Below are 16,711 nucleotides of genomic sequence, written 5' to 3' on the forward strand. Positions count from 1 at the left end.
TAATAATAACTTTAAAATTCAAAATAACTAATATTAATCATTTTAAAATGTAAAGCTTATTTTAAAACTTTTAAGTTTCTTTTCTTCATTTCCTATCACGTATTTTTTCCCCCCCTCTAGATAGAATGGGTGAAATGAACTCTCAGAGACTAATCTATGAAATTTCGGGGAAAAAAATGAAACAAAACAGTATTTGGAGTGAAGACCAGGGTCCTGATGGGCACTGAAGTTCTACTTTCATTTTTAAAAGAATTATCTACTACTGATGTGAGAAATGTTAAAAGCTTACTTTTAATGGAACCATAATGTGTATGCTTTAGCACTGACTAGCTGAAACAGATCCACCATAATAATTCCTTTTATTTTTAATAAGATTAGATTAATTTTGAGGCAAAAATACTGCCAAATATCATAGTTTGTTACTATTTATCAAAATACCCTAAACATTTGTAACTTTATATTTACATTTTTTTTACATTGTTAAATGTCTATAAGATAATCTGTTGATATAGCATATATGAAAAAAACACTAGACAAGAGATTTTTGCAGAAATATTTTAAAAAAAGAAACCTTTTGGTTAAACAATCACAAATACTAATGCTGGCCAGGAAGACAGTTCTGCATTCAAAGTATCATGCTGTATTAGGGGATCATGGTAACAGTTATGCTAGCATTTTACGAAGAAATTACTATTGCCTTAGACTAGAAATAGAAGTAATGAAAATGTCACTATAGCCCTGATATTCTATTTCTAAACTTAACTGGAAGTAGCTTTGTTATGATTGTATGAAGTAAGGGTTGACAAAATTTTTGTAAATTGCTAACAACTGTATAAATTCTATTTTTAAAAAGTCAGTTCATTCATCTCATGAATATTTATTGGGCAGAGACTGCAGGCTAGGCAGTGTGAGGTGCACAGGCTGTGACAAAGACTGACAGAAGTGGTCCCTCCTTCGAGGAGCTCTCTAATGAGTGACAAAGATGAACACACTGGAAATTATGATGCAGAGTGACAAATGACAGGGGGCAGGGACCCGCAGGAAGGTACTTCACATGGACTAGTGCACAAGGCAAAGGCTTTTAGAGGAAGTGGTGCCCAAGGTGATCTAGAGGGGTGACTAGAGAGAGGTGGAGGACAGAAGCGTTCTAGCGGGATAACCAACGTGTGCCACTTCTCCTAGGGGGAGCTAGGAGCAGGTTTTCAGTTTGACCAAAGAGAGGTGGCAAGGATAATTAATGAGACGAGACTGAACAAGGTGCAAGAAGTACATGACACAGGGCTTTGGAGGTCACAGTATGGATTTTGGACTTTATCCCAAGAATAACAGAGACTGAAAATAAGAGAGAGAAAACATCTCATTTATACTGTAGAAAAGTTGATCAGGATGAGGAACAGATTGAAAGGAAGGGGGCACTCTTGTGAAAGCTGGAGACCAGTCAGGAGGCTACTGAAGGATTACAGACAAGAAGTGATGGCTTGAGCCAGAGTAAGAGCAGTGTGAATGCAGAACAGTAAATAGATTTCAGAGACCGGGAGGAGGCAGCATTGACAGGATTTGGTCAGTGATTAGCCATGGGGGGTGGGGTGGAGTGGGGGTGTTCAAGAGTGTGCCCAGGCTACTGGGGGTTACTGGAATACTACGGCCGGTAGAAAGAAAATGAGTTCAGTGCTGGACATGGTGACTTTGAAGAAGGAGCAGTCTCAGGAGGGAATGGACTGTGAATAACGCTAATATTTAAAATAATCAATAGGAAGATGAAAATAAGACTACAAGAGGCTGCAAAAGTACAGCCAGAGAGGTGGAGGGGCATCAGAAGAACAGTGTGTCAAGTCATGGGAATAAAATGCTTCAAGAATCAGGGTGGTCCACAGGGTGAAATGCAGGCGACAAGTCCAGAATAGTCAGTAAGCAGCCGCTGGGTTTATGGGCAAGGAGGTAAAGGCTAGCTTTGGGGAGCATAATCCAGTGGAATGGTGGGGACTGAACTAGACTTTGGGCCCAGAGGTGAGTGCAAGGAAGGTGGGTTTTTGTTTTTATTTTCTTTTTTAATGAGGCCGACTTGAGCTGAAAAATCAGTGAAAGGAGGGGAAGGAAGTGGGGAGAAGGGGAAGGAAGAAAAGACTGCAGTATGACATGCTGGTGGCAGGAAGCTTGAATTTCAGCATCTCCCCTTATTAATCACTAACTAATTTCCATAGTGAGAATAAGCTCAACCTATTGCCAGTCATGATGAAACGACAGTTTACACCATCCAAGGTCAAGAAACAGATGTTTACATGAAACCAGAATAGGCTGTCAACACTGTGGGTGAGAAGACATTCCCCACATTCTCTACTCATCCCTTTTGAACTCAGTTGCCTTAAAAGTTGAAATACTGTGTCACATGTGTATAGATGTTCCTATAGTCTTTCTCTAGCTGTTTTCTACACTTGAATATGCGTTACTTATAGAGCTGTATTATATATTTTCACTAGGACTCTGAATGGGCAGAGTTAAGAAATTTTTAAAAGGTAATTTTTGACTGTGAGAGTTCTTGCATCTTACGTATAAGAAAAGTGAGGCCCAAGGAGATTTTAAACGAAAGATAAGAAAGAGACTAGTTAATATGTATTCTTGGAACATCTATTTGTGGAGTCAGCCAACCCTTTCAAGACTGGAAAATGGGTGTAAGAGAACCCTTGCCCTTGAAGAACTTGCACAGCTGTAGTAGAGACAAGATCCACGGAAAACCCAAACCAAATTGAATAGAAAAGATGCAACCAGATTATACAAAGGTATTCTTGCCAGGTTGTGAACTGAGAGTTTGAGTGCTTCTGTTTTTATAAGGGCAAATTTCAATGTATATTCTTACCACACTTGGATCATACTAATGGAGTTGTGACAATTTTCTCACGGTAATGGTTTCTTTTCTGTTTGGCCCATCATGGATACTTTTGTAAAATGACCTTAAATCCTTCTCCAAATAAGCAAGGTAGAAATAAACACACAGGGTATTTATGAAGTTAGGGAGAAACCATATTACCTATGATGACAGGCCTGGTTTTGAAGAGGGAATTAAGTTCCTTAGTAAAATTCTAATTTTGGACAGAGTTCAATTTGATATTGAAATGTTCTCTAGAAAAAAATAATTTGCTGAAGACAAGTATTATAGGTGATGGCACAATTAGAAATTGGTGTGCCCTGTGGTCTGTAAAGAATGCCGGGGTGGGAGTTAGAACTCAGTTCTCATTCAGTCCACCACTAACTAAACAGCTAAGTAACACCCATAAATCACCTGTGAAGTGGCAGGGTGGAAGCACACAGTTGCCAAGGGCTCTTTCACTTGGGGATGCTATAATCTAATGCAGCGCTGCCCCGCAGACCTTTCTGCAATTTCAAACGTTCTGTATATGTGCTGTCCACCACGAGAGCCATTAGCCATGTGGTTATTTAGCCTGTAATATGTGGTTAGTATGAGTGAAGGACTAACTTTTATTTCACTTTTGTCATCTGAAATGTAAATAGCCACACGTAGCCGGTGGCTACCACAGTAAACAGTGTAGAAAAGTCTATATAACCTGGTACACATGCAACTTATACCAAAAAGCGTAAGTTTGGGGGAAGGCAATTTTTAGAAAGCAAAATTAACATATACTCAGGGAAAACGGCAGGTTAAGATAAAGCAACATTTATTTAGTCGCCTTAAATGGGAGGAGAAACTCAGAGCGCTTTCAGTGCGGTGTCTTTTTTGTATCTCTGCCCCCTGAGCTCACTGGGAATACAGCTCTCTCTCTCCCCCACACAGCAAGTGCTCATGGCTTCAAGTCCTACAGGGGAGATACAGGGATGGACAGCCCTGGGGAACTTTGGGCCAATGTTAGTGTTTCTCGGGGGGCTGGGGGCTCTAAGGCCTTGTCTTTATCCACTCAAGGGGCCCATTCTTTAATCAGAAACAACCACAGCAAAGAAGAGTGAAACAAGCAGCTTATTGTTTACAGAGGACCTAAGCAGATAAGAGTTCCACAGGCACCCTGGGCTATGGGTGTGTGTTCTTGTCTTCCTCCCTCCATTTTCCCCTTAAAATCAGAAGGGACTGCTCTCCTGGGGTTAATTTCTAGTTTCCATTCTGCTGCAGAATAAAGATTTCTAAAAATCTATCTTACAACATGCCTTGCACAGGGAAAGAGGAAGGGCATATATAAGACACATGTATTTTCCTCCTTTATACATGAGTGTGAGTCTTGAGGTTACTACCACAGTGGTCTCTAACCTTTTTGGCACCAGGGACCAGTTCTGTGAAAGACAGTTTTCCCACAGATGGCGGTGGGGGTTGGGAGTTGGGATGGGGATGGCTCTGGGACGATTCAAGCACGTTACATTTACTGCACATTTTATTTCTAATCTAATGCCGCCGGCTGATCTGACCAGAGGTACCCGGTTGTGGCCTGGAGGTTGGGGACTCCTGTAACTATAAAGTACTCTTACTTATATTCAGTGATTAAGACCTTAAAAACCCCTGAAACTTGTATTTAATTAAAATAAAATAAACCATGTTCTATAGGTAAAAAATCTATACTTTAAAAATTCCTCGAGGGCAAGAATCTTAAATTTTTTGTGATTGCATTCCACAGTGACAAATATAATTTCTGGCACATAGTGTGTGCTCACGATTTCTCAAATAAATAAGTGAGGTCTGCAATTCAAGTCAATAAATATTTAAGGAATGACTACTATGTGTTTTATTCTTTATTAATTTAAGAAAAAAAAAACCCTCAAAGAAAAATTACTTACCCTTCAGCATACCTTGAAACACACTTACCTGGAGAAAGTTTGCTGGATGCAGTCAAAGCTGCCCTGAGGGTTGTCTTTACCCACATTTGACAAATAGAAGTTAAAGGTATGCACTTCGTTGAGGGGATCATTTTTAGGGATTTTGACAAGCTAAAAGGGGGACAAAGAGAGAAACACCTCAAATTATAAATGTGCTATAGAATGATCTGATGACTGACTTTACTGTTTTTCAAATGACATTCATTTTTTACCCAAACCCTCTTGAGCACTTACATTTATACCGTTTAAATTACTGAATCATTCAAGGAATCTGACAAGCATGCCTATAACTTACCACACTCTGATTTCAATTTTCTGCTCTAAAGTGTCAGTAATTATGTCAGCTCAGTAATTAGTCTATAAGAGGAACCCTCTTCTTTTCAAAGTAGAAATTGCTTACATCTCACATAGAAGAGTTATCAGTGAACTTGCTGAAAAGCTCTTCCTCTTCTGAGACACACAGGTTCTGCCTGTGGCTTCATGACCCCCTGCTAAATAGCATCTAGATATTTAGATGGTCTCTGAGACAGTCTATATCCCAATCCTTTCCTGTCTTATTACATACACATTTCATTTTAATTCTTACTTCTTGGAGTACTACTTTTGAAGAGTAAGTAACTAGCAGCATAAGGTGAATACCGTAATTACATTCACAGCACAACACATGTGGGTGTTTCTCCCTCCTCCTCCTCCTTCTGTTTTACAGAACAAGGTCAGCAGCCCACAGAGGTGATTCTGCAGGCCCCCAAGGCCGAGTCCTAGGCAACACTATGGAACAGGCGGATGTCTTCTATGCTCTTGGCTCAAGGCCTGGCTCCTTTCCTAGATGAGTGGCCCCAGAAGCAAAGGGACAGGATTGCTCTCAATTACTGAGGCCCTGTACCAGGCATGTTTTCCTGGCACATAGTGGGGGATTAATAAATACCTGTGAATACACGGACTGGAGATTTCTGTCTTTCAACTGTACCACTCTTCCCAGCTCCCAAGACCTTTCTTCCCTTGGGTATACAGGGGCCACCACATGGTGTTAGGTGGTGATAATGAATGGGTTTTATTGGAAAGAATGTAAAATCCTGCTCTCTAGCCTCCAAATATGTACTCTAGGCAATTTAATAGACAAGCGAGGAGGGAGAAAGTGTTTTCTAATTCTCTTTCTTCTCCCCCAAATCTTCCCTTTCCATCAAGGGAAGAGTAAGACTCAGAGCTAACTGGCTGCTAGGTGTATGTCCTCCTTAAGGTCTAGGACAGCAGCAGGTGGACAGGGAATGAAGGTATGAATGCTTGAATGACTTCCCTTCCTCAGCCATGACTCACTTAACCTCCACTCACCTTCCCCCTCAACCCTCCCTGCAGATCTGGAGAACCTGCTTGGGGAGATTTTCCACAGCAGTGGTGAACTGATTTCCAGGCCAGGTTCTGGCTTCCGTTTAGGCCTGAGGTCTTCTTTCTTACAGGGTTCAGGTCTGGGACTGCATAAGTACTTTACCCATCAGAGTATGGAAGACTGCTCCTTTTGGGAGCTTCTAAACTGCATTTTTAAAAAGTAGAATCATACACTTTTTTTCTATTTTGGAGGAGTGATTAGAGTTTGTACTCAAATTCTATAAATGTTCAGTATTCTTTCACTGAAAACTTTTAATTACTGGAGTCCTTAAGTTCAGACATCTACTAAACACAACATGGCTTTTCCTTTCTTATCATCTTAACTGTGATTCTTCTTAAGTAACATTTATACTTCTTAAGGTGAAAAATTATCTTCCTATACATTTTTTTTTCATTCTTAAGCACATACATACACAGAAAGTCTTTGTGTAAACTTGTAGGGTTTAATAACAGAAATACCTTGCATGAATTAATTGCTGTGTACACCACTCAAAGCATTAAGGTCTGGCCTGATGGTGGGCATAGAAAGCTTTCTTATTCTTTAAAAGAATATCAAATAGAAAAAAAAATGCTATAGTCATTTAAAAAATATGACACTGAACAGAATAGGAAAGAATCAGGTTAAAAAGAAACAAAGTTAAAAAAATACACAACCTGCGCCATGAACCCATTAAAGTGTTTGGAAGCTTGTCCGCCACAGGGATCAGGAGAGCAGTTTTCGTCAAGGGGCAGTTTCACCCCCCCCAGGGGACACTGGGTGTGGCAGGTTGCTCCTGGCATCTCTTGGATGCCCGGGATGTCGCCCAACACGTTACAGTACGTACGCAGGACGGCCCCACAACAACGAATCACGCAGCCTCTAACACGTTAGTAAGGCTGACACTGAGAAGTTATGGATCAGAGACAGAGGTAGGTTAGTCTCCTAGTAAAGAAGAGAATTCTGACTTCATTGACTTTTGATAATTAATGAAGAATTAGAGGGGAAAATGGTATCTTTAAAGAAATCAAAGTACCCATTAAAGAAAAAAAAGGAGGTATGGAGAATGGAGAATGACAGCAGGGCTTCTCAAAGCTCCCTCCTGCCTGCTGCCCCACCCTCTGGCGTGTACGGGAGCAGTGTGCACACAGGAGCAGGGGCAGGTGTCAGGGCAGATCATATTTCTGAGGGGCATCCTGGGTGCATATCATGGTATTTTTCTCCAGCTGAGGAGCTGGGGTGGAGTTGGAGGTTAAGGAATGATGAGTTGCCACAGAGTTTCCACAAGTGAGTTTCTATATCACTTTTCCTAGGTGGTTTTCAGAGCAGGAGCAATGCAGATGGTATGTGTGTGTTTAGTTGTTCAGTCATGTCCTGCTCTGTGTGACCGCACGAACTGTAGTCCTCCAGGCTCCTCTGTCCATGGGATTCTCCAGGCAATCTGGAGAACCCACTGGAGTGGTTTGCTATGCTCTTCTCAGGCTTTTCTTATAAAATATCTGAGAGCAAGATGTCAACCATGCAATTTTCTTATCTTTAAAATTTCAGAAGTCTACACTGTACAGTCTGTAGATTTAGTATATCTTATTTCCTGAAGGAGATGGTACAAATCAGATATAAATTTTATGTGCATCAATATCTGAATATATTAGGAATGAAATGTATGTACAAAGAGTACTTATTTTTATACTGGTAAATGTACTTATTTTATACTGGTAAATGTACTTATTTATTTAATGATAAGAGTACTTATTTTATACTGGTAAATGTGCCCAACAGTTTGGCTTCTTGGGCAAAGGCTTAATGGAAAGAGCAGGTTGTGTATGGCAACTAGAGCAGGCAGGAGAGGCGACAGAGTGGGGCGCGTCAGAACTCAACTATGGGGGCCTCAGAGTGGACCAGAACCCGTGCTGAGGGCCACAGCTAAAGTGGGATCGGAGTCCTTGTCTGATCCAGGGCCATTTCAGAGACTAGACTCCAGAGGAACTTGGGGATACTCATTACTTCTCCCTCTAATATACAGGAACCTACTCCATAGCTTATTTAGATAGTGAAGTAGGAGTCAGTCTTTTCTTCCAGAATGATTATGAAGCATTTTCTTATAAACTGGGCTTTGGGTTATGGACTATGACTAGGGGGAGATGAAAATGACTGTTATTGTTGGGCCTAGGATCGGCTTTTGAAGACAGGGCTAATCACCATGGGAAAAGAAATTCTAAGGTCTGATTTAGAAACAATTTTGGAAGAGCATCCCTATGTATGATAGGAACTTCTCAGTTTTAATTATATTGAGCTTTTCCTACAAGTCAGTGGGAATACTTTTAGAACTTTAGGGACCCATGGTCTACTTGAAATTTTTAGCTAATGCCTTAAGAGTGAAATGTTATTTTAAAAGTATCAAAGACTCTGATTCCAAACAGTTTCTTATTCACAATGAATATAAAAATATACTACCGTGATCTGGGTAAGTTGAAAAGTAGATTTTAATTTTCATTCCAAATATGAGAGGCTGAAAATCAAAAGGCTTAGGACCACAATCCACAACCCTCCTCCCAAACGCCAGGCTGTCTTTGATAAAAAGCTATGAAGACAAAGTTTCAGGAAACTTTCAGACATTTATAATTAACATAAACACTGTATACCAAGATGTGTAAGTCAAAGCTTCTAATTACTCTGAGACACAAGTTCAGGCATGTGGCACTGGAATACTGTCTGAAAGGTCATTTCAACATCGAGTCACAGACCTCTGTTTTACAAAAGGATATAAGGGCAGAAGCGCAGTATGTGTACTGCTGCAAGTTTCTCATACGGGCATGCTAGCATCTGCTTAAAAGCCACTGGTACTTTTACTGCAGAGGTTTCTTCACTGGACTGGACTGAGGTACATACTAGATTAAAAATAGAACCAACAAGGTGTTTTTTCCCATTTATTTAACACAAATGCTTTATTCTGTTGTGGGTATTACAAATTATTTAGGTTTACATAAGCTTTTATTTGGCAGCAATTCTATAATTTTTATCAGCCTTTTCTACTAAGGTAACTGCAAATGCTCAGTGAGATGTTCATGACCCAGCAATACCACAGCTTGATTATGACAACTCTTGGTCCTTAAAGCAGACCTGTTGGCAGGGCCTTGGAGATGATTTAGTTGAGTGGCTGCATCCTACAGATTTGGAGCAGAGAGAAGCTAAGTGATTTGCTCAAGGTTACATCTCTATTTAAAATTGTAACCCTTGTACTCCTGACCTCCTGACTGGCCCCATGTTTGTCTAAAGTACTTAGTACCTATACTACTTAATTTTGCTTATTGTCTTTCTCCCCTGGCTAGGCCTTCTAATCCTTAGACGGCCATGGGCTTTTGTCTGGTTTGTTCCAGGTATTGTCAGCATCTTGAATAGTATGTAGCAAAAAGCAGTCCCTCCATATGTATTTGCTAGATAAATAAAAATGGTGAATAAAGCCTCAGCCACAGCGAGAACTGAAGTGTCTGCTTTCTTTCCACCAATATTATAAAGCATGTTGAAATTTCCTTATATGAAAAAGGTTCTATCCTCAAATAAATTTGGGAAATGCCAGCTTAAACAAAATCATTTACTGTAAACTAGGTCCTTTCACTCTGAATAGCAATTTCCCAGTTTTTATGGCCTCAGAACCCACTTCCCTCCATTCCTATAGTATCTTAGGAGGTCCGCTTGTCTCTTAATATTATTGGACTAAAATAGCTATTATTTTACTATATATAAACTATATATCTTAGTTTGGATACAAAAAATGCTACAAACATTTAAACATTAGAATTCTCTGTTGTTCTCAAATCCTTTCCTGACTCTTAATGATTCTGTAATTGCCTAATAATCTGGAAAATTCAGTTTAGCTAGAGAAATGTATTTGCATGGTATTGGTAAGGTTCCAGAGTTTAGGGGCAGAATAAACCTAGAATCAGAACAGAAAATAGAAACCTCAACCTGAAAGCCACAAAGTCCTATTTTTCAAACTAGAGCTGCAGTTTTAACTTTAGGCCTAACATTATGGGTTTAGGGAAGAAAAAAAGCTTCTCAGATCAGTCCAGATGTAGAAACCAATGCTGGGGTGGGGGTGGGGGAGTAGGGAGGGGATCTTTCACTGGCAGTAGAAAAAGTTTAGGTATTAGAGAAATCAGTAAGAGATGAATGTTCCCACTGACAAGGAATGACAGGGAGGGGAGTGGATCCCACACATATTACAAACATCTGAAACTTCCACATGATAGAGGCTTTACTGAGAGTAGTGCAAAATGCTAAATTTATCTGCACAATCGGAAATGTTGGCAGTTATTTTTAAAAAAACTCAGGCCATATACCAATTAATATGAATAATTCAGGACAAAGTAAGTCCATTTATTTCCTTGCATTCTTCCTCTGTAGCAAGATGTACAGTATTAAAGTAAACGTAGACTAGCCTTTTCTATTCTTCTTCATATAGTTCCTTAAATCCCGTATTAGGACTTAAACAAATCACGTTGGAAGGGTACAGTAGTCAGTACTACTGTAGTTTCCTTTGAAACCACATTCTCACCCCTAATATATTCTTTTAAATTTATGGCTGTTTTGGGGGAAAACATCATTGATGACAACATATCAAAAATTAATTTCAATTGGTTACAAGTAAGCAATACCATCTACAAAAGTAAAGTGTTAATTTTTGACAGTCAAATACACCCAAGTTGCTGTATCACTAAAACTGAAAAAAAACTTCCTTGAGTAATTTTTGGCTCTCTTAATAAGGTTTCTCTTTAATATGAAACCAGCCTTCTAAATGTTGGTCTATCCAGTAAGATGACACTGACTGATTTGTTCATTTATTCCACAAATATTAACTGCCAGCCTACTGTGTTAGGCACTACTCTAGGTTTCTGTGACATATTAATGAATAAAACATTACAATGATCCCTGCCATTGGGCACTTATATACAGAAATTCAGAAGAGATAATGATTACTTCGACCAGGAGATGGGGAGAAGTAGAGGGATTCAAGATATAATTTGTAGGTAGAGATGGCAGGATTCCTAGACATACTGTGAGGAATGAAAGAAATATCAAGGTTGATGCCAAGGCATTTTCCCCTGGAAGAATGGAGTTGTTTGGGAGAGTGTGTGTGTGTACACACATATACATATATGTGCATATATATACTCATATGTACATGTATATATTTATGTTTGTATATTTATTCTTGGATATGATGATGAGTACCTTAATGTAAATCTGCTAAGCACATGAAAATACAGTTGACCAATGCTGGTTTCACCAGCTAAAAGGGGCTTCAAAATGGGTTTTGTTATGACTCATTTTGTAGCTCCATGGCCAAAAATTATTGAGAAGGGCCCAGGTGGTTGGGGGTAGTTGGTTGGTAGCTGGGTATTTCCAGGAAAAGGGGGGAAGGTCAGTTAGTGGCAGGGGTAAGATGCAAATAGCAGATACTAGAGAACCAGGGAAAAGTATACAGACTATGGAGTGTGAGGGAACAGAAAATCTGTATTTAAAAATGACTGCAAAATTGAGCTAAATGCCAGAATAGCTTTTAGAAGAAAAATGACAGAGCCACCAAGAGAATCTGATAAGTTTGTTCAAATTTCATAGCTGGGCTAATCCATATTGCCTCTGTGGTGGCAAAAACTAAAACTTCGTGTTCAGTTTCATAATCCTTATCCTAAAATTGCTTTTCATTTTATTAACCATTCCCTTCTGAAATTTAAATATATTCCACAGCATCAATGCTTCTATAGGAAAGAATTCTCATCCTACTCCTAAATCTGCCCACCCTGTCACATAATCTGTCTCCTAGTTAATAAACTACTAGTCATCTATTTTACTGAGGTTACTGGCATCCTGGGGAGTCAACTTTGGCTCTTCGTTCCCCCCACACCACCGCACACCCCTCGGCATCCAGACGCAAGGCCTACTGCCTTTACTCCCCAGATTCTCTCTCAATGTATGTTCTTGTGCCCTTCCTCTGTTTGGGCTCAATATCACCTGCTTGGACATCTTGTGATCTGGCCTCCACTTTTTGTCTTCTCTTGATCCCATCCTCTAATCATTCAGCTGCCAAAATCAGTTTCATAAAATGCCAGTGTGACCATGTCAATCCCAAGCATCATAATTTCTGTATGGTTCCTTCTACTGATCTGTTGTGGAAGTAAGCTCCTGAACTGGAAGGACACTTGCAGCTCCTTCCCAACAGACCTGGGCCTCACTCTCCACCTTGTACTTGACGTACCCATTTCTGTCTTGACCTGTGCTAACTTACCCTTTATCTACCCTCAGTTCAGGAGCCTTTCCTTCCCCAGGGAAACAGGTTCCCTTTTTTGGCCCCACAGCCCCCTGGGCTCGCCTCTCCTGCTGCCCTCACTGTACTGTGTGCTGAGCACTTCTTCATATGTCTTCCTTCCTATTAGACCAAGAGTTTTTTTGGGGGGCAAGGACCATGGTCTTACTTTCACACATATTGGAACATAATAGATACATAATAAATATTTGTTGGATCCATCTGAAGAAACTTAGAACTAGATTAAATGCACTCTGAAGAAGACTTTCGCCAGGAATACTAAAAAATTAGATCTATATCTGAAATAGATCGCTTAAAAGAGTCAGTGGAAAACCAGAGCAGGCAAAAATAAATAGCAAAATGAAAGGAAGAAACAAACAAACGAACAGCAAACAGCAGGCACTGTGTGGTACAAACGTCAAGATGAAAAAGTTTCTTACCTCCTTGTGCTATGTTTAGTCCCAAGCCTAGGTCAAGTGGTTGCCTGAGTTTGTAGAACTTAAATTTATAATATACATTTTTCTTTTTTAAAAAAATTATCTTCATCTTTATTAAAATATTCACATGATACTCTGGCCTTATGAAATTCCATTTGAAAATATGATCTAGCATCTTTAAGACCACTTTGCATTTTAAAGGACTTAGGGAAACCACACTAAATAATTCTAAACTTAGCAATTCTCCTGGTCAAATAGGAAGCAGAATTTTGTTTTTTTAAAAAATGGCTTGTTTCTCAGAAACAAAGCCCAAACCTGATTTCTACAAGGAAAAACAATCTTTGATATGAATGTCAGTTTCCAAATTCATTGCTAATCTTCTCTCCTTGTTCTCCTGAAGTCTTGAAGAAAGCTTTCTGTAATATGCCAGGAGGCACTGCTGGTAAAACGTGGGTGGAACAGAAGTCATGTATGGCAGTCAGCAATGGTTGTGTAAACGTGGGGGGAGATGGGGACTTGGCAGATGTGAACACTCAAGATTAAAACAAGTTGCTAAAAGTGGCCCAGGCTCTAGATTTTGCAAAACACATGGTTTTTCCAGCTCACTCAATGTTGCCGTGAAAACTTATCAGTTCAATAACATAAATGGTATTTAAGTCTAAAAAATATTTCCATAGATTTAAAAAGAAATTCAATTCTTAATTTTCTATTTTTCAACATCAACATATTTAAAACCAAATTAAAGCTACAGAATGCTTTCTTCAAAATAAATCTTGTGGGGAACCCACCATGTACTACAAATAGAGCCACTCTGGTTGAGGAAAGGGTGACTGCTGAGGCAGCCACGTTGGTAACATCACAGAAGCCAGGCAGGCTCTGGGGATCAAGGACACAAATCCAGGCTCTGTGCTAAGGGAAGAGAAACAGCAGCAAGATGTGCAACAGTCAGGGGATATTTTATTAATTACACTTTAGTCACATCTTAAATGACAGTTACAAAAGACTGTATACAAGTATGATCTCTCATGTGCCATTTCTTGATGGGAATTAGAGGCAAATATTTGAAGGATACCAAAGGTAGAAATAGTGTCCTTCTGCCTTATTCACTTTCCTTTTTAAAATGCTTTCTTTAGTACTGGGTCTCTTTGCATTTCCAGTTCTAAGGTGGATAAAATTCAATGGTTTGAGAAGAGGCAACCTGAGCACTTCTCCTTTACACACAGATGACAAGGAAACAGGGCAAGCAGACCACATCTAGTATGTTAGATTACATATGCTAGAATCTGGAGCAACCATGCCCAGTTTCCAATGTGGCTCTGGAATCTACCATCTGAGTTACCTTGGGCAAGCAACTTAACCTCACTAATTCTGTTTCCCTTTGGGTAATGATACTATTCACCTCGTAAGATTGCTGGAGTTTAAAGAGATAGCTCATCTAAAGGGCTTGGTACAATGTCCAACACACAGCATATGCCCCAGAGTGTTTGCTCTGATGACGTAAAGACAGTAATGGAGAGCTCCCACTCTGATTTCGGCCTGTTAGATTCATGTGCACACACATCTCCCTCAGCAACAGTGATGTGTTTGATTTTTAAAGTAATTATAAAATGGTAATGGACTGATAACAGGCACCCTGTGGATAATCAAAAGTTGATAATACTTATTCTGAATTCTTGGTATTTGCAAAAGTAAGGGGCTAGAAACCTTCAAGGTCAAAATTTAAGTGTTAGCTTAAATAAAAGCCAAAGAAGCTATCTGGGAAAACAAACAACCCAAAAGACTATCAATATTTCTAGTTGTTCCAAACTCAACATACACAGAGATAAGGTACAAGAATGAATCAGCCACAACAGGTGTCCATGAAAGGCTGAAAAATTACAAACACCTGCAATTACTCTAGAAGGGTATTATTTTAGAACGGTAGCAAACACTGCTCCCCAAGTGCCCTATCCATTAAAAAATAAAATAAAATGCTGCCTTCAGCACCCCAGATACTAGCTACAGTGCACTGAAAAAACAAAACAGAATTAAAAGTTCTCATGAGAATCACAACTTCATGATTGTAAAGCATTCAGTCTTCATAAATGCAACCGGTATTTTAAAGTTTGTGGGTTTTTTTTTTTTTTGGTGTATCAAAACTATATAGGTAGTCTTGAAAAATGAATAAAATTTATTTTAATTTTTAAAGGTCTCTTGCTAAACATCTACCTTGAAAATATATTCCTAAGGTAGAGTCCATTTCATAAAATTTATTTCTATTGTTTTCATAAATCAAACTCACTTGCTAAAATTTCCTTCAAGCCTTCAAGAAATAAAACTCTTTCTGATTTTACATGTATAAAGCTGCTGATATGCACAGTGCACCAAGAACTAAATTAGAGACTGCAATTCTGATTTCTAAGAGACTTGGCAGGTCATGTAAATAAGAGGGCCTGTCAAGGCTCTTAGATCAATTGATTTATTATTATAAGAAACACAGGACTAAAATGATTCATTTCTAAGGATGGTATGCCTGGGCCATTGGTAAAGCCATCAAAACTATCCCTTCAAATAGAGAAAGATATGTTGGCAAAGAAAGAGCTAAGATATTTTACATATGGACAACTAAGGTAATTACTGTATTTTAGTAATTCATATCATAAAACTGTTGATTATATTCTAGATAGTTATTTGATTCTGCTAGGAGGCAGACAACACAGGTCCCTCTAGAATAAAGAAATTATATGAGGTAGTAAAACATTTTATCCTCTTGACAATAATTCCTTGCATTGCCCCTTAAAAAAGATAACCATATCAGTAGGCTTCAGGAGACATTTGGCTTCTTATGACTCAATTGCCTTATACATTTTTTGGGAAAAAAAAAAAATATATATATATATAATTTTTTACAGAATCTGAAATTGTAAAGTTTAAGACTTTATCCAAAATTAATCATGGATTCACAATTATCTTTTTTATTTTTCAAATTCTCAAAGGAAGGAACAGAACACTATCTTCCTGAAAAAGTAAAACAAAACACCAAGCATCTCTGGTAGGAACTTTTCTTTACAGCCAAATACAAAACATTTAAACAGCTGTGGAAATATGTCAGCATCATCCTATTGTTTGGTGGAAATGGAAAGCCTCAAGTTCTGTTCCTCCTTCCAAATCTGTGAAAACTGATTTTAATGAATTACCAATACAAACAGATTAAGAGAAAACTAAAAAAGCATTCTGGTTATTATTATTAAGGAAGAATTTCTTAGTGTTGATTAGTAAGAGTACTACTACATTCATAAATGGCTATACCTTATATTCTCACTCTTAACTTACTGAGTGATTATTAGACACTGTAAACTTTTTAAGTTCTATAAAAGATTGCCCTTTTCCTATGGCTGCTTAATTAAGTACTAACCTTTCAATACTGTGGGCCCAATTTAGTTATCTTTAATAGGTTCTCTATTGCATTCTGAGTTTTAGTGCCTGAAGTTCCCTAAAAATCTTATCTTTTGAAATTCAGCTGACTACTGCTTTTCATCCCCATAATCTATTCTTTCTAGACTGGAGCCACTGCCAGGACTCTTCACAACACCACTGTTCCAAAATGTTTGCTGTTAATTCAGTAAGGAGAGTGGCCTCCGTCCCATGTTCTTGATAACACCAACCACTCCGCCTTTACCTTCGTTTCCCTGGGGAGAAAGATCACAGAAGGGAGAAAACTTTCTCAACTGATAGATGACAAAGCAACTCATTAAGTAGTTGACTAGAAAGATATTCAGCTGGTGTCTAGGTACAGATAACTTCGAAACATGCTTTCTC

The 16,711-nt window shown here is 38.8% G+C and overlaps 1 protein-coding gene across 2 annotated transcripts in view; it reads right to left on the bottom strand.

The window, feature by feature from the left end:
* ELL2 (elongation factor for RNA polymerase II 2) overlaps positions 1-16,711 on the bottom strand; it is a 73,798-nt gene that overhangs the window by 25,897 nt on the left and 31,190 nt on the right. For both annotated transcript variants that reach the window (XM_059888472.1, NM_001191146.2), the window contains exon 3: positions 4,802-4,923. In XM_059888472.1, coding sequence (XP_059744455.1) covers positions 4,802-4,923 — 122 coding nt within the window. The remainder of the gene's footprint in view (positions 1-4,801; positions 4,924-16,711) is intronic.

This window comes from Bos taurus, chromosome 7 (assembly GCF_002263795.3).
Source record: "Bos taurus isolate L1 Dominette 01449 registration number 42190680 breed Hereford chromosome 7, ARS-UCD2.0, whole genome shotgun sequence".
In the NCBI taxonomy this organism is placed as follows: Eukaryota; Metazoa; Chordata; class Mammalia; order Artiodactyla; family Bovidae; genus Bos; species Bos taurus.